The 22179-nt window shown below is 39.2% G+C and overlaps 2 protein-coding genes across 2 annotated transcripts; one reads left to right on the top strand and one right to left on the bottom strand.

Annotated features, from left to right (window-relative positions):
• Positions 1 to 2247: 2247 nt before the first annotated feature.
• Positions 2248 to 10548, bottom strand: vps26c (VPS26 endosomal protein sorting factor C). The gene is made up of 8 exons (XM_012881465.3): positions 10343 to 10548; positions 8354 to 8497; positions 6368 to 6517; positions 5686 to 5766; positions 5508 to 5582; positions 3247 to 3397; positions 3025 to 3177; positions 2248 to 2933 (listed from the first exon to the last, which is right to left on the bottom strand). Exons 1-8 carry the CDS (start codon positions 10397 to 10399, stop codon positions 2851 to 2853), a joined length of 894 nt encoding a protein of 297 aa, XP_012736919.1. The 5' UTR covers positions 10400 to 10548; the 3' UTR covers positions 2248 to 2850.
• A 3882-nt stretch (positions 10549 to 14430) lies between these two features.
• kcnj15 (potassium inwardly rectifying channel subfamily J member 15) lies at positions 14431 to 20312 on the top strand. The gene is made up of 2 exons (XM_012881464.3): positions 14431 to 14614; positions 17843 to 20312. Exon 2 carries the CDS (start codon positions 17911 to 17913, stop codon positions 18910 to 18912), a length of 1002 nt encoding a protein of 333 aa, XP_012736918.1. The 5' UTR covers positions 14431 to 14614; positions 17843 to 17910; the 3' UTR covers positions 18913 to 20312.
• Positions 20313 to 22179: the final 1867 nt, after the last annotated feature.

Here is a 22179-nt window from a genome sequence, read left to right as displayed (position 1 = left end):
TTTCTGCCTGTCCTTTTTACATTTCTGTTTGTTGTTTTTACATTTCTGTCTGTCCATTTTACATTTCTGTTTCTCGTTTTCACATTTCTGTCTCTCGTTTTTACATTTCTGCCTGTCCTTTTTACATTTCTGTATGCATTTCTGCCTCATTATGCAAATGAGGAGGGGCTGTGTCTTAAGGGCTCAACTTCTTCCCATTGGTTGGTTAGCATTTTTACTGCATCGGTCAATCTACATGGCTGCCCTGTGATGGACTGCCGACCTGTCCAGTTTATACCCCGCCTCTCGCCCATTGACAGCTGGAGATCGGCACCGATCCGAACCCAGCAGGGATAAGCGTGTTAGAAAATGGATGATGGATGGTCTGGGCTATTTCTTTTCCCTTGCCATCAAGATCTTTGCCAACTGGCGCCAGAAAATACTATTATTGGGCTTTCTTCGTCTGGAAACAAATTTTCACAACAGCTTACAGATTGAACGCACTCAGCTGACAATACAGCGATCTGATTGGCTGAGCAGCAAAAATCGAATCACGTGACCTCTCGGACCGGAGCGCAACCGTTTAGATTTTTTATCAGCAATAACTTATTAATGTGCAAGTGAAAACGTGGGGACATTGGTGTTTTGAGATCACTGCTATGTGTAGCAACTTATCCCGGTGGAAGAAAGTTGCCGTCTGACAGTTCATACGAAACTTTTTAAGGAGACGTCCCACAGATTCTGGCCCACGGACTAAGACTCGTTTTGAGGAAACTGCGGTTGTAGCTCAGTGTCTGCCTTGCGGTGGTTGCGGAGAGGTGTCTGTTTTGTAGAATAAATCATCCGCCGATGAGTTATTGATCTGGAAAGCCGAATCTGAAACCACCGAAAAACATTTCAGATCCCAAATGTACAGCGTTCTAATTCTTCCAGTCTATTAGCAGCTTCCCTTAAGAGGTCGGCCACTGAACGTCTGCCTGCTGAGTTTGAAATTACTTAACAATGCTTTAGTGCGGGGAAAAGCCATGTAGATTTGACCGATGCAGTAAAATGCTAACCAACCAATGGGAAGAAGTTGAGCCCTTAAGACATAGCCCCTCCTCATTTGCATAATGAGGCAGAAATGCATACAGAAATGTAAAAAGGACAGGCAGAAATGTAAAAAGGAGAGACAGAACTGTAAAAACGAGAAACAGAAATGTAAAAAGGACAGACAGAAATGTAAAAAGAACAGACAGAAATGTAAAAACGAGAAACAGAAATGTAAAAAGGACAGGCAGAAATGTAAAAACGACAAACAGAAATGTAAAAAGGACAGGCAGAAATAAATAGCATCGGAGAAATAAATAGGGCAAAAAAATACAAAAAGAATAAAACAGACAAAAATATTATAACATGCACATAAATACTTAAAAAATAAGTAATTAATAAATAAAGTGGCTAATTAAAGGAGATATATACATTTTGTCTCACTGTATAATTTATTTTCAACCTACATTTATTTGTTTATTATATTTTCGGTGGCACATAATTGTATGTATTATTTATTTATTGAGCATTTATTTATTTCTGTATTTATTTTTAATTATGGAAGACTTGGTCCTCCATAATCGGGAGCTTCTTAAGTGCAACTATCCAGTTTCTAACATAACGCCACAAATAAACTTCACTGTTACATTAAATTAACTTACCTGCTGTCCAGCAGAAAGCCTGCAACCCTGCATCCGTTTTTAATCCCCCTTCATTAGTTATCTCCACCTGGTAATAATAGCTGCGCCGATATACTCTCGTTTTTTCTAGATTACTTTCTTCCCTCAGACTTTGCCAGAATATGTATTTCTAAAAGCAATACTTGGATTTTTGCTCATTAAAAGCCAACTTAGTTACGCACTGTCCCTTTAACAATGAATGGGGACCCCTAAAGTTCTGGTTGGAGTTCTTGGCATCATGAACTCTTTGAACACCAAAAATGTGTCTTTGGATCTTTCAGGAGAAGAATGGTCTCAAACATTTTGGAAAAAAAAAGACTGGAGGTTTCTACTGTTATAAAAACTAAAACTCTGGGTTTTTCACACATCTCTTCCAGGAGAGAGGCTGAATTTCATCATAGTAGGTTTGTTTTTGTCACAGGGAACAGAAAATGGGCACAATGATGTTACAGCTATGTTTTGGTTGTCAGGGGAGGGAGCAACTTCCCCAGTTAAAATCCCACAGACCGGCTCACTGCTCCTTAAGGGATGGATTAAATACGGACAACTTTCACTGGAATGTTTAAAAAAAAGCTGCAATGAGAAATTAGACAATTTATTTAGTTTACAAAACAGTCGTTTCCACAAACGTTTAATTATTCCTTTATATTTAAAGAGGCTCATCCTTGGCCTAGAACAGCTTCAGCCGATTCTGATGCGGCTTCATTGAAGACGTCTTCAGGTCCACAAGAGAAGAAATTCCTCCAGAAACCTGCAGGATCTGAGGCGGGCTGCTTTTTTTCTTGCAGAGGAATGTTTAAATTTAACATCTTGAGTCTTTTGAAGTTCACAGTTCACACAATGGCTGCACAACATGAGGGAAAACGTGTAATGGCATTATTATGGGACGTTTTTTGAATGAGATTTCTACCATGAGGAAAACCAACAGGCATGAAACACGGCATGCCGCGGGAGAATGCGTTCTATAATGTGCAGCTCTTTAGATGCGTGCAAACAGTCAACATATAAACCCAACCAAGTACTCTTCAGTCTGAATGTTAAGTTAATTCTCACACTCTAAGACTGTCATCTTCACACGTCGGCTCTTTTGCAGATGATTCACGTTTACGAGCCGATTTCCTTCATTGGGCCTGAATGTTTTCGATGGAAGTAAATGAGGCGTTCAGACTCTGCAGAGCTTCAGAGGGAAGTTCTCCGTGATCAGGTGGTCGTCGTGAAGGATGATGACGATGTTGATTTCAAACTCTGTGGTGGGGAGGAAGAAACACGTGCATCAAACGTCCTGATGGTTCAGAGTAAAGGCGAGCGGATCCTCTGATTGGACGGTTTCACTGACCCACTTTGAAGTTGGTGGTCTCCAGCGTGGGGCAGGTGAACAGCCGGGGGAAGACCATGTAGATGGGGATCGGGAGGCCGTGGCAGACGTCTCCTTCCGCTATCTGGATGTTCTGGATCTCCGTGGCGTCTCGGGCGTAGCCTTCGGCGCAGCCTGCAAGCACAGAGCGTGTGACCTCCTGCCGTCAGAGCGGCGTTCAAAAGGGGAGGGACTCAAACTCACCGCAGGTTTCCACTCGAACAAGCTGCAGCTCGATGCTCTTAATGGGGACCTCTGACTTCTCCACCACCACCTCGCCGGTCAGGGGCTGGCTGATCACACAGCTGGTGGCGTCCAGATGACCCCGGATCAGAAACTTGGGCAGTAAACTCCTCTGCGGACGGAAAAACGTGTCCTTTTAGAGCTGGGAGAGACGTACGGCGACTTGCAGAAGGATTCATACCTCCTGGACCTTCCCACGTTTGCCAAACCACTAATTTCAATAAACTGTGACACAAAGTAGTGCTGAGTTGGTAAGTGGGCAAAATGATGCAGCGGTTGAATGTTTTTGTTGTTCAACTAATCTGAATCTGAAGAGGACCACGGTAGCTCTAGAGGAGCTGCAGAGATGTACAGCTCAGGTAGAATAACCTTCTCATCTCCACATATCAGGCATTCTGGGAAAAAAGTCTGGAGGCTCAATCCGAATAACCTCATTGAGTAAGGACTCTTGTCCTGAAGTGCATTAATGGTCACCATGATGAGTGCTGTCTGAATAGTGCAGTCAGTAGGAAAAGTAGCCTTTATGCTACTTCTCTCTGCTAGTTTTGACTAGGAACATCGTGTCGTCCCTTACCAGCGCTAAGAAGCCTTTAGGTATCCCACAATTCTTTGTGTGACATGACGTATAAACACAGCCCCCTCACGAAAATAAACAAAAATGTCCGGAGAGAAGAGATCATGCACTTTGTAGTTAATTTTCAGGAGGCTGTAGGCCCAGATTTAACTCAAATCATCCATGTATTTCCGTTATGTAACCATGTCTGAGTTAAAGGCTGTTTGAAATCAGCACAGCCGTCTGAAGCTCCTTTCCTCCCTTATGATAAAGTTCTTACTGTTGACCTCATGAAAGGTCAAGGACCAGGAGCTAGAAGCTATTATTAAAGGGTATTGGGATGAAGCCTTAGGCTTAAGGGACATGTGGGGTTCTTAGGCAAAACTAGCTGTGAGAGGAAGTATAAAGGCTCCTCTTCCTGCCTCCTTCCTTACCCGGACAGCACTTATGGCGACCGCTGACGCACTTCCACTTTGGCTAAAGAGTCCTCACCCAATAGAGGTATCCAGATAGAAAAGTTATTTTTACAAATGCCATGTGTGGCAAGGAAAAAAAAACAAGTACATTGCCATGAAAAAAAAGTCCTTCCCATGCTGGAATATGGTGGTGGCAGCATCATGCTGTGGGGATGCTGTTGTTCGGCATGGATTGGAAAACGGGGTGTAGCTAAATAACGGCTAATTAGGGCTGGGCGGTATGGATTAAAAAATAAATCTCCGATTTTATCATACCAAATCCGATTAATCGATTTTTTCCTCCTTTTTGTTTCATAAAAAGAAATTAAAGTATTTTAAAGCCTTGCTTTTATGTCAAGTATTTCGTCAGGGAGTTGACCTGAATTCAAAGAGCAACTAAAAACAAGCTGTGAAACATGCTTGTAAAACAAAATGGCAGCCGTGCCATTATAAACAATGAAAATATAACAAAACATTTGCTGCTAGCGGTATTACACATTGAGCTAAGAACAGGCTTCACTGCACTTGTGAACTTCAAACTAAGTTAAAAAAAAAGTAAATAAGTAAATAAAGTACCTCGTATTATGGTAAAAAAAAGTTTCCACTTAACATTTTGACAATACATTTGCCTAAACATATATCCAGCATCACATGCTGTTCTCTTCATGGAAACCCAATGAGTGTATTGGCAAAATATAATCCAGATTTTCCAAAAATGAAATCTTAAAGAATTGTAAATTCGAATTAATCGTTTAAATCGATTTATCGCCCAGCCCTACGGCTAAACCAAGACAAAATTCTGTTAAAAGGTTCAACTTTTAGCAGGACAGCAGCCCCTTAACATCCATACAGGGTTCAGCCAAGTCAAAGTCCAGACCAGAATCAAATTTTTAATCTGTGGCAAGACCTAAAAATGACATTCGCAGACGCTCACCGTCTAATCTGAGTCTGAGCTATTTTGCAAAGAGGAATAAGCAGAAATGGCCGTCTATGTCCAAAACTGGTGGAGAATAACCCTAAAAGATGTGCAGCTGTAGGCCCAGGTTGGGCTGTAAAAAGAAATGTACACCACACTGATTTCTAAACATGTATGCACCACTTTGTGGTCCATCACATAGAATCCCAATAAATCACAGCCATGTGTGGGATTGTAACGTGACCAGATGAGGAGCATAAATGCTTTTATCACGGTCTGGGTTAGGCTCCGCCCCCACCTCACGTATGTTCTGCAGCGTGTCGGGCGTGATGGTGAAGTTGACCGGAGCTGGGACCACCTTTGCCTTCTGTGGCTGAAAATAAACCCAGAAAAAGGTCAATTAGAGCGTAAAGCAACAGCAGCAGAGCAGCTCAGCTCCGTGGATAACGTTGCCCTGACTCGTTTACAGCGCTCACCTGACAGTGGACGATGAACTCACAGTTCCTGCTCAGGTCTTTGGCCAGCAGGGAGCGCTTCAGGTCACAGCGGAGGGAGTACTGAGCAGGAAACACGCAGAGGTTACAGGCAGGAAACACTTTAAGCTGCTACATGTTAACAACACAGAGCTACACTGCAAAAAAGGGAACTAAAACTAAGTCAAATCTTGTTGAAATTAGCATATTTTCCCTTGATTTAAGCAGCTAAATAAGACGATTTGCCAATGGTATTAGTATTTTTAGCCCTAAAATAAGATAATTGGAAATCCTGCACTTGAAATAAGATGATGGTGATGAATTGTTCCTCTTTTAAGTGCAAAAAATCTTATTCCATTGGCAAATAGTCTTATTTGGCTACTTAAATCAAGGTAAAATATGCTAATTTCAACCAGATTTTTACTTACTATTAGTTCCCTTTTTGCAGTGTAAGGAGCCGTTTTAATGCCTAAATGATGAGTAGGACAGTTAAGTGGGTCAGCAAACCAAAACAATCTGAAAATAAGTCCAAATAAACACTTTAAAAGAACTTCAGAAAGCCTTCGAGAACCAATAAAGTTTGAAAGATTATTGGAAAATTTGGCTAAAATGGAGGAAAAACTTCCACAGTGAGTCTGACGTCCTGGTTCCCCGTTTCCTCTTTGCGGCAGAGTCTCAGATTTACCTGAATATTGACAAACACTCCGTGGTAGGTCTCATACAGCACTTTGTTGCCTTTGGCGTTCAGAGGGAACTCAAACGGGATCTCCGTCTTCCCTCCTGGGATTTTCCCCGCCTTGGCCACCTCGATGTTGTGGCTGATCAGCTGGATCGGCTGCAAACGCGACACAACCGAGATGAATATTGGCAGAAATGCAGCTGTTTTAAGCCCTAGACTGGCTGGATGGGTTTAGCTGCTGGTAAAAGAAGCCTTAATAATAATAATTTCATGCATTTGCGGAAACATCCATTTATCTCCTTAAACTACAAACAATGACATCATAAACATCCCTTCAGGCTCCTCCTTTTTGGACCTCAGGAGATGAAAACGAATACAGCCAGAAATAGGACAGGCCTATGATGTTGTATTCTGTTCTATTTATCGTCTGCTTCTCTTACGGGCTTCCATGTTAGCAGGCTTCTGCTCTTTTATAAAGATAAAATACAAAATGCTACGCTCTGTTTTTGGGAACCCTCAGAACTCTCATTTGATTGGCTTAGGAACCAGGAAGTAAACACAGTCTACTTTCTGAACTGAAGTAGTTCCGGTGTAGGTACCAGATCGTCTCGGGCCGCCAGATGACGTCTATATATGGCAACTCAACTCAAACAAACTACATTATGCCCGCGGTCTCCATTTGTTACAAATCAATTTTATTTAGTTAATTTACGGTTATTTTCCTGTAAATTAGTCGAGGCATGAAAACTTTTAACATCATTTTGGAATACTTGTGTGGTAGTCTGACAATTTAATCGGTAATTTTGCAGGATCAAAGAAGTTACAACCTTAGAGAAATTTAATTCCTCTGATTTTTGTTTTAAGTTGTGAAGGGAAACTAAACCATAAACTCATTTCATTTTTAATAAAAGTCAGCAGCCAAATTTAATTTTATCACGGCATTCATCACTTTAAAATCAATAACGTTCATTCCTCCTTTTTGTACTGATGTTCTTTCTGATCACGTTTTTTTATTATTCCAAATGAAATTGTGATGAATTTGATTATTTTTTTTATTGTGGTATTTGGTAGATTTAAGATATATGCTGGATAAATTAGTCTGGCTAGCCCTTCCATTTTTGTTAATATTCTTCCAAACATTGAGCCAATTGACAAATATTTGTTGATTTTATTTTTATTTATTTTTTTGTAAAATGGCTTGCTTGGTTCAAGCTTTTGAGAAAAAAGAAACCGCTAAATGAACTTAATAAAATTGATTCGTTACAAATGCAGACCGCGGGCTCTATGTAGTTTGTTTGAGTGGCGTTGCCATAAGGTGACGTCATCGGGAGGCGCAGGGACCATGGCGATTTTCTTCGTAAAATTGTCCATTTACAAACCGCAATCCCGCTCTCGAATAAAACCTACACCCCGCTATAATTACTTTAGTAAGTTGTCCAGACCAATCACAATATTTTGCGCAATTGAGCAAACGTTAAACCAACCATGTATAGTGACGTCATCAGAAGGCGCAGGACCCGAGTCAATCTGGTACCTACACCGGACCGTACCTCTAGGTTTGAAAGTAGAAAAACTTGACTAAGACATTGTTGATGGAGAGGATCGATTGTTTATAGAGAATGTTACTTCCATCCTGGGGGACAAATGAGAATGATTTAGGTTGATTTTACAGTAAATATCTTACTTATTGCTCCTTTATCGTAGCAAGAACCAACTTAGTTTGAGCAGCAGATATGTATGGAAAGCCATTTTAACATTTAATCAAACACACCCCACTTTAATTCCCACTTTATCAAAAAATAATTCAGTTTATTCACAATGTTCTGTTATAAACTCATTGTCTTGCTTTAATGGCAATATATTTTCACATTTAATACCAGAACAGTGGAGAAGCGTTAATGGATGTTATGACCAGATTAATGAGTTTTACGGCATTTTCCACCGACGTAAACAGTAAGATGTCATTTAACATTGCCGACAGTCACGGCCCACCTTGACAGAGTTGTAGAAGGCCTCGAAGACGCCGACGCTCTTGGAGCTGAGCTGGAGGTTGACGATTCCCTCCATGCTGAGAGAGATGCCGTGGTGCTGCATCGCCTCTTTGCACGACAGCGTGATGACGCCCGCCACCGTTTCCTGAAAACAGCAGACGAACCCCAGAGCGTCAGACTACGGAAACAGCTGCTCACAGGGGACGGCGTGTGAGATTTACCGACACAGAACCACTGAAGCGCCTGGAACGGCCGTATTTACGCCCAGAATAAACCGGTAGACTTCTAATCTACTAATTAGATGACTTCTCCAGGCGGCTGGTAGCGCTGATTGATTTGTCAGAAGCATCAGAAGCCGGAAAATTTGAGAAAACTCCTAACTTTTGAATTTAGCCACGCTTTTAACCAAAATAGCAGCAGGCGGTGTTAGTCTTTCAAAATAAAGTGCATTTAAACGTTTCCTGATATTTAAATTCATTTGAAATGTGGATTATGGTTAGTATAAGTGTGCAAATATAGGCTATAAATAACATGGAGTGAATCTATCTATCATATGCTTTACTGTTTTACCAATTAAAAAAAAAATAAAAAATTCATTCTGAAGGAATGTGGTGGCTTTTATTTTACTGCGGCGGTGCGCCACGATCAATTAAATCTAGCAGATACCCTGACTTTATGTATAGGAAAAGCCTCAACAGATGCTGCTTTTCTATCTTTTGCGAGTCAAATCCTTATACTGTATATCACCAAATGTAACGCCGTAAACCATGCATGGACATGAAGAGTTTGAGGAAGTAAGAGATGCACCGATCCAGTTCTTTCGGATCCAATACCGATACTTGAGCTGAGCGTATCGGCCGATACCGATCCGATACTACTGTTTAATTAAGCTTGCCATGCAAGTGAAGGCAGCAGGCTAAACATAAACACTGGTTAAAAACAAACAAAAAGAGTCAGCGTGCTCTTTAGGATGGTGCTTTTGTAGGTGACTGTTGTATTGAATTAATCCACTTTATCAGCACCCCTCACAATTTTCAAGTTGCATATATTGCATGTTGCAGTCGGACTTGCTGGCGCATCAAGTTGAAAATGTTTCCAAATAGCAGCTCTGCTCTTTCCGGCGCTTGCTCATCACTAGCTGCTCTGCAAACATAGAATTGAAGTGACTAGATTGGCTGTAACTGTATTGCTGTGTATATTATTGATAGAAAAAAAAAAGAAACAACTGGATCAGCATCATTCATCCAATATCCGATCCTGCTAATTAGTCGATATCGGAGCCGATTTCCGATCCGGGTGTCGGATCGGTGCGTCTCTGTGAGGAAGGAAGTCAAAGCGAGGTAGAGACAGGAGCAGACCAACAAGGTAAGACAGCGCAACACATAGCAGGAGATATTTTACAAGCATTTAGAAAAAGTCAGAAAAATGGGCTTGTTTGCTTATAGTAATAATACTAAAAATAATAATAAAAGTGTAACACTGTGACTTTTGTTTTTTTTTTAGGTCATTCAGAGCGGGAACAGACAGTTGGGAGACTCCAAAGAGTTAGGACAGACAGTTGTTACTTAAAGAACCAGTGTAAGCTACATATATGCATTTTCGACCAATAATAATACTCCTACACCCTTGTTAACAGCTTAAAGTATTTTAGGTTTCAAACACCAAACATCAATCAAACCACACAGGGGTTCTCTGACCCTAAAAAAAAAACAAAAAAAAAAACATGTATATTTTATTTACGTCTTTGTTGTCATTTCTAGCGAGGAGAAAATATAGAGTTGAGCAAATGAGGGGCTGCTGGTCACGTGACCAGCAGGTGACGGAGGAGTTGCTGGTCACGTGACCGCCAGTTAGCCTGTTGCTAAAGCAGCAAGCTAGCTTTTCTCACGCCGCCTCCGCCAACATGTAGCCTGAGAATAAACACACAAGGGCTAACATCAGCTGAACATAAACGTGTTAGCAAGTGTCGGCGGGTCCCTGGGCCACTTACCCCCTCATGGTACACTTTGTTGGCTCGTTTTAGTTTAATATCCAGAGTGACGCTCATCTCTGAGCGGACCGGCTCGGCTAAATGACAGCTAGCGTCCCAAACTCCTCCTTTTTAAATCTACACAACAACAAAAAGTCAGCGAAGTTTTACGTTTGATCGTTTTGCTTCTGTGAGAAGAATATCACAAGAACAACAAATCAGTATCCGAGTGAATCTTTCAAAATAAGAGGGCTACTTCCGCTTGTTGGAACAGGCTGGGTTGACTCTTTCAAAGTAAAAGTACGGCTGAAAAAAAATATCTTCTTACTTTTTACAACAGGATCTGCATTTATCCGTTAATTCCTCACGAAAAATGTAAGATTATTTGATGAAAGATATTTTCTGTGAAACCTGCTGCTGTGTAAGTTATGTTCTATTTTGGCCCCATAATGTTCTACTAGCATATTTAATTTGAGTCAAATTATTCAACTATGTGTATCGATCTTGTGTTTTTTTTGTTTATTTTGTATTTTGTTTAAAACAGGGCTGTATTGTGAACAGTTGTTGGATCTCACAACATGCATAAATAATGTACAGCAGAGGGCGCTATGGAGCTCACTTATTTTGATAATTTTTACTTTATTTAGTTCATTATTTGAATTTATATTATTCTGTTAAATTCTATTCGAATTAACTGGCTTTCATTTTTTTTTATTAGGAAGGTCACTATGTTGGGCTTACTGCACAATCAAGAACAAAATGTATTGGTTGAAACTAACATTTACTAAAATAATACTTGTCAAAAATAAGTGGCCACTTGTTTTGTCTCTCAATCAATCAGAGCTTTGCTAACCCCCCACCCCAATAAACAAATAAATAAAAATAAATAAAAAACAAGCGAAAGACATTCAATTTTAAAGAAGATGCATTTCTCTTTCATTCTTAGATTTATATAAACATCTGTGGGAGAACAAGTGAATTTAGTTGACTGGATATTTCTGCAGGTAAAGAATAAAGTCTCCAGTTTTGTAGATCATTTAATTTATTTATTTTAAGATTTATCTGATTTAATTTGCATCACTTTAAAAGATTTTAACCACATGTTACTGTTGAGAATTAGTAATTGGGCTTTACTTGGAATAAATAAGTCAATGCGAATCATAAACTTATGATAACACAGGAAATCTCTAAAAACTGCATCCTGCTGGTGATTTCATGGACCACTGGAAGCTCTAATTTCTGATTAAAAATCGACTCATCTTGTGACCCTTTTAGCTCCTTTCTGCTGTAATGCCAAAATATGTTTAGATCAATATTTGTACATTAGAACACATCAGCGTGGGAGTAAAGATCTCTCAGTTTTAATTTAGCAAAGAAGAACCTAAAGAAACAAGGCAATAAACTGGTGATCTCATGGCTTCGATTGCGCACACTTGGCTCTCAGGAATGTGGATAATAAGGTTAATAGCAAAGCTGAGGAGAGTGATCCAAGGTCAATAACTCATTAAAGGAAACGTTCTGACACTTCACTTCAACCAGCATTACGTTCACAACAAACCTCTACAAACATGTTTAATACACACTTCTGAGTTACGCTTCTGCAAGTTTTACCTTTCATGTCCTGCCTGAATGGGATAACTGCTTAAGTTATGACAGTTTTACTGATACCAAACCTCCTCCCTGGGTGTTCGTTTAGCTTTATTTAGGCTCTTCTCATCCCTGAACGTTTATTTGATAACTCAATAGAATACCATACACACAGTTTGCATCCCACCTGCAGAATCCCGCATAAGACATTGTTTAGACCACGTATATTGTGTGTTAGCTGGAAACTGTCTGCCACTCAGCCCCGTTGCCCTTTATTTCCAGTAATCATTCACCGTGTTGCAAAAAGACAAAGCTATTCTTCCCAGAGCGCTGCTTGAACCCATTATCCCGTTCCTCTTAAAACACTCCAGATCCAGTCCACGTATTTACACCTCCTAAACCTTCTCACATTTGTGTTGTTATACCAATGAACTCTGGTGTATTTTATGTTATTTAATACAACACTGCACAATTTAGTGCCGAATTTTGAGATGGCAGAAAAATCGTGCATGGGTTTATTTTTTATTTTTATAATTAGGAATTTGAAAAATGTGAAATGCATTGATATTCAGTCCCTATGTGTCAATCATTTGTTGCACCACCTGTATCTGCAATTACAGCTTTAGGTCTTTTAGGATTTTCTCTACCAGATTTATACACCTCAAATTAAGGTCTGGGCTTTCACTGGGCCTTTCTAACACATGAACATGCATCAATTTGAACTATTCAACAGTACAGTAGCTCTAGCTGTATGTTTGGGTTCATTGTCCTGCTGGAAGGTAAACCTTGAATCCATTTTCAAGTCTTTTGCAGCCTCTAATAGATATTTTTGAGCTCAAACTGGGTTCCCTGTCTCTGCCGAGGAAAAGTATCCCCACAGAATAAAGCTCCCACCACCAGGTTCTATTATATGGTTCTGCTGTGGATTGCTTCAGCTTCCCAGGAAACACCCAAGATGGCCCTCACACATAGACACTGTTTGGAGGAAGGCCCAGCAGAGACTGGACGTCCTGCGGAAACTCAAGAAGTTGAGCCTTCCTCAGGAGCAGATGATCATCTCCTGCCATCATTCAGTCTAACTACAACGAACAATTGGGTTCTTGGAGAAGATCATCCGGCACGACCTTCCCTCCATCCAGGACTTGTACGGGTATAGGGTCAGAAAAAGGGCAGCTACCATCTCTGCAGACCCCACAGAAACAGTATAGACTTTTACACTGCAAAAACAGATCTAAAAATAAGTAAAATGTTCTAAAGTTGGTGTATTTGTCCTTGATTTGAGCAGGTAAATAAGATTCTTTGCCAATGAAATAAGTATTTTGACCCCTAAAATAAGATATTTAGACATCCTGCACTTGTAATAAGATGATCGTGATGAGTTGTTCCTATTTTAAGGTCAAAAATCTTGTTCCATTGGCAAATTATCTTATTTACCTGCTCAAATCAAGGCCTAATCCACTTATTTTAAGAACATTTTACTTATTTTAAGTTCCGTTTTTGCAGTGTATACAGACTGCTAGTTACAACTACTAGCCACCACAGAGACAGTCCCCAGGCTGTGGGGAAAAAAAGCATTATGCATTTTCACATCTCACAACCTCCCTGTTTTTTCTCTCTCAGTTCAGCGTGATGTGCAGTTAGTCCTCCGTCACTTAAGGTTTTACAACTAGGCCAAAAAGTAAAATATTGGTCTCATCTGACCAGAAGTCCTTCTTTAACGCACTTGTTGTGACCTCTTTACGGCTGGATTTACAGCTGGATTTACCCAAAGACCACTTTTTACTTATTAGGTGTGTTTCCAGTGCACTGGAGTTTCCTTCTCTTTTATATTTTATTTTTTGGTTCAGATTTCTGTTAGTAGTCCACATTTTTCCAGCTCATTATAGTTACTGGTTAAATCAGGTGGAAAAAGATTAGAAAAACCACCTCTTAAATTTTTTTGAAGTATACTGAAATTCCAAATCTGGTAAAATTGGGAGAATTTGAGTGTTTTTTCCCTAAACTGTCACAGTAACAGAATAACTCATAGATAAATAGCTGTCGACAACAAATAAGTTCTTTTACCTTTCACCAAAGAGTCATTGATAACACTTTACTGAGTAAATAAATTAACAGGTACAATAGTTTTGTCTCATTTGTATAATAGGATTATTTTCTATCCACCTTCATGAGTATAAATGATGTTCTTGGTCACATTTACACAGAAATATAGAGAGTTTCCCAAATAATTCACATTAACATTATGTATTTTTCCTTCCTTTTGTAGTTTGACCTTTATTCAGTCACGCAACCATTCATTTGCCGTAACACCCAGTGTGCTCAAAGACGGTTCATTATGTCCTTTAAATGGCTTCTGAAATCAGTAAATCTGGGCTCGTGTATGAAGCAACAACAACCGTATAGTAAGGAAAACCAGTGCCAAGCAGCCACCCTTGTTTTTCCTACCTGTGGACAGGTGAGGGTGAATGGGAGGTGTGCGTGTGGGAGGGAGTGAAAGCCAGCCCCCATGTAGATCACATTTTACAGCCCAGCTTTGTGTCTTGACTATGTTCTTCCCTGAACACCGTTGTGCCAAAGTTCAGAACTCACAACTCGGGACAAAAGGAGAAAGAAGACACTGAACTGCGCGCTGTGGGACAGTTTCATCTTACAGATTTATTGGGACAATGAAACAAGTGAGGACAAGTGTTTGAGACCGAACTGAAGGTGAGTACAATACAGATTTATAAAGAAATTGATGATTATTAATTAACACGGGTCCTTGCAATGTTTGACTAAAGGGATAATGCCTTGTACTGTAGACTAAATACTGAGGAAATGTCTCTAAACATGAACTTTTTAGATATGATACCTGTTTGCATGCTTATTCCAGCATACCTATGTTATTTTCAGGACATATTAACTTGCTTTTTATGGTATATGATTCAGTTTTTTATATATATATAATTGCCTAACTGCGTCAAAATAGTATTATTACTCAATCAGTGCTTTGAAATAGTATTTTCAACCTCTATATTTCTTCTGTTTTCGCTTTTTTTGTCACACGTCTTTCAGCCTAAATCTTAAATCAGACAAACATCACTAGAAATGACAAAGTGCAGTTTTTAAATTACGGTTTCAATCATTAAGGGAAAAAACAATTTCCAAACCAACTTGGCCATCTGTGTAATGAAATAAGATGATGCAGATGACCCCAATACGCAGAAAAGCTAATAATTGGGTGTTCCAACCATGGCAGCAACAACTACCATCAAACATTTGTGATAACGAGTCTTTCCTGAATTGCTTTATGTCGGCCACAGTGGAGGGTTTTTGAGTTTGAATTGGTTGTTTAGGCTCCATCAGAATGAAGTCCTTACATTGACTAGGAGACTCAAAATCTTTAACTCTGCCATCCAGAGGTGGATTTGCTGATGTGCTTTGGACGATTGCCCTGCTGCATAACCCAAGTACCCTTGAGCTTAAGATCAAAACTGGTGTGCATATATTTTCCTTCAGTGCTTTCCTCTAAAAAACAAAATTCATGGCTCTTTCGAATATAGCAAGTTTTCCAAGTCTAACTTTCAAGCACGGTGGTGGAGGGATGATGAACGGGGTTTGTTTTGCATCCACAGAGCATTTTAGTCGCTGTGTTGACCATAAACGCCTCTGTAGGCTACACCAAAGTATTCTGAGGTCATATGTGAGTCCGTCTTTCTGACTCATAAAACAAAGCTGAAGTTGGACTGCAGGAGAAAATCAAGGATCCCGAAGCCAGCAGTAAATCTACAACCAAATGACTGACAATGGTCCAGTCAAAGTCCAGACCTCAACCTGTCTGAGACGCAGTGGCGACACCATAACAGAGCTATGCAGAAACTGAAATCTGAAAGCAATTAAATAAAGATATGTGTCTTAAAATGGGATGAATAAATAAATTAACTCAGTGTTAAATTGATCTAAGGTTTACAAAACATTGTAGTGTTTGAAAAGTATCAAAGATGTTCCAATTAGCTTTGATACGGTTGCCTGGGTGGTTGCAACGACTCAGAACACTCGATGACCTTAAGCTAACATCCATAGTGATGTGTTTATGTAACAATGCTAAATTAAAAATTATTGTTAAAATGATGTGTTACTTCAATATGGATCACTTGGAAAACTAGCATTAGCAAACAGCCGAATCACAAATGGAAAATCATGCAATGTGCATTATTACAGAGGATCTTTCTATCAGAATATTTAAAAACCCATTCAGCTGTTCATTCAGTTAGCATTTATGTGAAACGCTCTTTGTTAGTTATATTTTGGTGACGTAAAACTGCATTTTAGTTAGCTCTTTTAGCGTGAACAGTTACCTTGAACAGTTAGCTTGAACAGTTAGCTTTAGCGTTAAAGGAACAAAACAAAAAACTCTTAGTTGACAGTGTTTAAAGAAAAATACAAAGCCTAAAGTTTATGTGTTTGTATCAATTATGTTTAAATTTATCACTATGTTTCCAGTGTATTAATCTGTTTTGTTAGTTTTTGTGTGTACAGTCTAAATAGCTAATAATGCTGCCCCATGTTTTTCATGTACTTCAGAAATACTTTACATACCAATACGTAGTGAAGAAAGTAGTCAAGTACAAGTAATTTAGATGTTCCTGAGATAAAGACTTAGACTTAGACAACTTTATTTGTCATTTTATATGCACAAAGTGCGTACAGAACGAAATTTCGTTTGCATACAGCTTGAAAAATCACAGTAAATTGCAGTAAATTTCATAAAACCAAGAGTGTAAGGTAAAATAAAACAGTTGCAATAACCACATTTGGCAGATTATTATTCCTGATCTGTATATGGCAGAGTGATATAATAGCTATTTAAAATACTTTCCTTTTCCCACATTGTGCTGATGTGAACATTTAAGTGGTTTCTGATTTAAAATAATGTCAACTGTGAATTCTGGGACTGATTGCATAATCTACAGCAAACCTCTTGTGTTCAGCTAGCCCACATTACAACCATCGTCATTACGTTTTATTATTTTTGTTACTGACCTTCAGCTTACCTCAATAAGGTTGTTTACAACACAACAACTCAATTAATGGTCTCTAATATAAATAGTTAATTTTTAAACACAATGGACCTTGGTTGAAAACGATTCAAGGTTACAGCCTCATCAAGCTGGTTAATATTTTAGTAAGCTGTCATCCAAGTAAACACTTATAAAACATCTTTGGCTTGATACATAATTGTGTGGGGCTGCATGGTGGTAACAGTCGTTGTCTCCTGCTGTCCAAAAATATGCAATTTAGGTTAACTGTACTCTCTAAATTAGGCTCAGCTTTGAGTGGCTCTTTGTCCTGCCTGTGTTGCCCTGTGATGGATTGTTAATCTGTCCAAGGCGTACTTTGCCTCTTGCTTAATGACCGCTGGAGAAAGGCACCAGCCTCCATGAGACCCTGTGCAGATTAAACAGGGGCAGAACGTGGATAGATCGACAGATAATTGTGTAATTTTACTTAGTTTGGTTGTTGTGTTTTGGTTCAATCGCATACATTACAAGGCAAAGGTTTTAACTGCTCCAAACTCATTATTATTTCTGCTTTTATGTATTGTGACTTATTTCTGATCTCTCTTAAGGGTCCTAATCAATAATTATCAAGGTTTCTTGAATGTCTTTTTCGAAGAACCGTTTTACCTCAGCACACGCTGTACAATAGTCAGTCAAGGTCAAGTCCAAAGACCGGGAAACAATTTCATCAAAAAAGAGCAAAGATCCTCAGAAAATCTTTAAATAAATGCAGAAAGTCATGATTATTCAGGATTCTTTTTTAAATATTACAAGAATAGCTTGTTCTCTGGAATCAAACTATATAGACATGATTAATGACCAAAGACTTTGGCAGTTAAAGAAAACACAATTCTATGATAATATTAATCTTATCTCCTTTTGTTTCTTTCGCCAGCCCTTCGGTCTGGAATGTGGGAATAAAAGTTCTGTAGTCAGAGCCAGTTTTTGTTGAAGTAGAGCATCATGGTGAAGCGGAAGGCTAAGAAGGAGGTCCAGCGAAGGATCGTGTCTAAGGACGGTCACAACAATGTTCTGATCGACAACGTGGAAGGAATGGTCAAGCTCTACCTTCATGACATCTGGACCACCGTGGTGGACATGAAGTGGCGTTACAAGCTCACTCTGTTTGCCTCCACCTTCGTCATGACCTGGTTTATCTTTGGGATCTTCTTCTACTTCATCGGCATGGGGAATGGAGACTTTGACACTGGAGCCAATTCGACCCACATATCCTGTGTGACGAATGTGGAGAGCCTCACGGGGGCCTTCCTGTTCTCTCTGGAGTCACAGACCACCATCGGCTATGGATTCCGCTACATCTCCGAAGAGTGTCCTCTAGCGATCTTCACGTTGGTGGCTCAGCTCGTCATCACCGGCTTGGCGGAGATCTTCGTCACCGGTGCCTTTCTGGCCAAACTGGCCCGACCCAAGAAGCGAGCAGAAACGATAAAGTTCAGCCAGGAGGCGGTGATTTGCCGGCACCAAGGCAAGCTGTGCCTGATGATAAGAGTGGCCAACATGAGGAAAAGTCTGCTGATCCAGTGCCAGCTGACAGGAAAGCTGTTTCAGTCCAATGTTACAGAGGAAGGAGAGCAGACTCAGATCCACCAGAGCTCTGTAGACTTCTACATGGACTCCAGCGGTGACTGTCCTTTCCTGATCCTACCGCTCACCTTCTACCATGTCATCGATGAGAAGAGCCCATTGGCCGGACTGACTGCAGAGTCCCTGCTCAATCGAAACTTTGAGCTGCTCATAACGCTCAATGCCACCATGGAGTCGACCGCGGCGACGTGTCAGAGCCGCACCTCCTACATCCCTCAGGAGATCCGGTGGGGCTATGAGTTCAAGCCAGTGCTATTCAGCTCCCCCAACTGCCGCTATGTTGTCGATTTTAACTTTTTTGACAAAGTACAAGCGACCAATGATCCTACCCTCCTTGGCAACAACACAGAAAAGCTATAACTAGTTCAGGGCTGAGAAGAAATTGTGGAAAATTAGTATTACAGTAATGTGATCTTACATGGAAAATTTATCTCAGTGTTTACTGACCATTAACGAGTTGTGCCAGGCATTGGTTTGCTGGTCTTTTCACCCTTTGCCATTTCATACCCAACTTTTGGGGGCATCAAATGGTACCTGGGAATGTTTTGTGCTAACCATGTGGCCATTAGAACCAACCAGGAGGAAGGTTTTCACCAATGGAATATTTAAAGTAACTTTCCATGTCTTACTCATAGTCTTGTGTAAAAAAAAAAAAAAAAATCTTTATATGACTTCATTATAAATAACTACCAATAAGAAGTAACTTATTTTTGGTTTGATTGGGGGTCCTAATTTGTCATATTTTAGAGCTGTTAGCTTGCCCAAATGGGCAGAGCCATAATAAAGAGAAACAGATAATATATAATAGAATTACTTGTCACATTTGTGCATTTTTATGACTTATCTTAATAATTCGTAAACACTTTATAAGATAAGAAATAAACTGATAGCCGATGGTTTGAGTGGATGCATATAAAATGGTTTGTTTACAGGTACAAAATGGAAGTAAAGGACAAAATGAGAACTGGTACAAAACGGAGGTATGAATTGGCTGAGAGAGTTCTAGTAACTCACCTATCACCAATATCCCGATTCAAAGGTCTTGTTGTTTATCATGTAAAAACTCTGTGATTTGGCTTTTTTTTTTTTTTTACAATAAACCAAATATTTTAGCTGACTAAAAATTTGAAATAAAAATTCAGCTCAGTTACTGAAATTGTGCAGTAAGCAGCGAGAACAAAACCTGGTTATTCTTTCCCATATGCTAAGATTGACGTTTCCCGCCAAAGAAATCTCTGTTGGACACGATTGGTCAGCAGCACAGGCCCCGCCCACCAGGTTGTTTTTCTTTATGAGTGAGTGTCCTGAAGGTTTTATATTTTTGTTTTAACAAAGTCTTGAGATGCACCTAAATTGTTTTTCAAGTAATATTTAGCGCAGAGAAGTAATTAAAAGAAAGTTTAGCTCATGATTTTGATTCAGATAATTATGATCGTTTTAGAAGAATCTTCTGCATTTGAAGGTTATAATCCTATATGATTTTAAAACATGTTATATGGATCTTTAGTGTTTTTTTAATTAATGTAAATGCAGTTGTAGACAATTTTTAAACTTAGAATTTAAGTCAGATTTCTTTATGATTACATATTTTTCCTTAAACTGTGTAGCTGTTTGCTGAAGTCATGCAATTTTCTTTCTTCATCTGCAGCCCTTCTTGGTGTGTTCAAGTTGTACTTGACTGTCAGAATTTCCTTTTTCCCCAAGTAGGAAAATCAAAGAATAAACCCTGGGAATTGTTTTTATTCCAAATTCAAATTCAATATGGCTGCCACTCATGTAAAAACAAAGTGAAAGATGGAGAAATAAACCCTATTTTGTACACATCTGATTGGGTCTATCTCAATAGAGCCCTGCTGCACAAAATAGAAAATACTGAGCAGCATTTATATGCAGACACATGCTTTTCACATTTGAATGCACAACATGTAAGAACACTTACATGTTGTTATCAGATCCAGTTAGAATATCTGGTAGTACTTAAATCACTGTGAAAGTCAAGTTATTTAGTATTATCACTCAGTGTTAGAGCTAAAATAAATAACTGTGATAAGGTAACATGTTACCTCAAAAGACAGTCCATAATAACAACAACAGAAAACACTTTTTCGTGAGACTTATTTTTATAATTCAAAATCTAATTTTAACATCAGACCTGAGGAAACACAAAAAAGTAGATATTAAATGGTGAATTGAGTTAATATTGGGAAAAAACTGATCCAAACCAACCTGGCCGTATGTAAAAATGTATTTGCCCGCCATGATTAAAACATGAACTGACCGTGATTAACGGCATTTTTTTGTTCAATTTCTTTAGCCACACCTAAGCCTGATTAGAGCCAGACCTTCAGAGTCGAGAAACCGCTTAAACAGAACCTGTCCGACGACAGGAAGCAGGTTAAAACATCCTTTAAAGGACAAAACATCATGCTATAGCCTAAAGAAATCTAAGCAGATGTGTAAAACCAAATCATTGACACCAGTTTGGGTATTACTTTATAAAAGCATTGCTAGGGCTTTGGGTCTCCAGAAAACCACAACGAGAGCCATGATCTACAAATGGAGAACATATGGAACAGTGGACCTTCCCAGGAGTGGCCGACCTGCCGCTTATTCTAAAAATTACTCAAAGAAGGCACCAATTACCAATCCAGGATGTCACACAAGAACCCAGAACATCTTAACCACTGCGGTCCACTTGTCTCAGTTAATGTTCATGACCCAACAGTAATCCAGAGACTGAGCATGAAACACCTGTTGACCAAAAACAATAAACTAACGTATCTCACGTTTGCTAAAAACATCATAATGATCTGCAAGACAGACGAGACAATACCGAACCTTCTTGGAAGCTGTGCGTCCAGTTACATGAGGTGTAAAATTCACAGTATTTCAGAAAAAGAACATCATGCAGACGGACATGCATGGTTGTGGTAAGGTGATGCTTTACACCAGATGCCTTTCCTGAGGCAACCAGGATTCAAACCCTGTTCCCCCGCATTAAAGGTGCAGGTGTACCCTGCCACACCTCAGGGGGCTTCTTCAGGATCTGAAAGACTTGCTGTAATTAATGGAACCATGAATTCTGCTCTCTAGCAAAGAGGAAAACTGTCTGAATGTCGGTTTGCAACCTTTTGCTCAAGCTAATTTGGGTCATGCAGCAGGACCATCTCTAAATAAGTAAAAAAAAAAATTTTGATGCTGTGTTGGAAGACCTTAAACGAGAAGATTATAACATAAAACCAACGAATGTGACTGAATTTAAACAATTAGTGGGAACAGTGGGCCAAACATTCTCCATCATGATGTAATAGGAAAGGTAAATTTATTTTTATAGCACATTTCCCTACAAAAAGTGCTTTATATGATTAAAATATAGAAATTTAAAAACAGAATAAAAGTAAAATATGTAAAAATTTAAACAAAATAAAACATGATAATATTGAAACTAAAAGCAATTATTAATGATTTTAAAGGCAGTTGGACTCCAAACTTAAACTAATGATGTTTTAGTAAAACAGTTTATCTAGAACAGTTGAAGGCAATCCTAAACAAATGTATTTTTTTTATATTGATTTAAAGGAGCTCAGGCTTTCAGCACTTTTACAGTTTTCTGATTTATTCCAGATA

The sequence above is a fragment of the Fundulus heteroclitus genome, chromosome 11 (assembly GCF_011125445.2).
Source record: "Fundulus heteroclitus isolate FHET01 chromosome 11, MU-UCD_Fhet_4.1, whole genome shotgun sequence".
NCBI lineage: Eukaryota > Metazoa > Chordata > Actinopteri > Cyprinodontiformes > Fundulidae > Fundulus > Fundulus heteroclitus.
The sequence above is the reverse complement of the archived record's forward strand: the minus strand, read 5'-3'. Positions and strand labels throughout refer to the sequence as shown.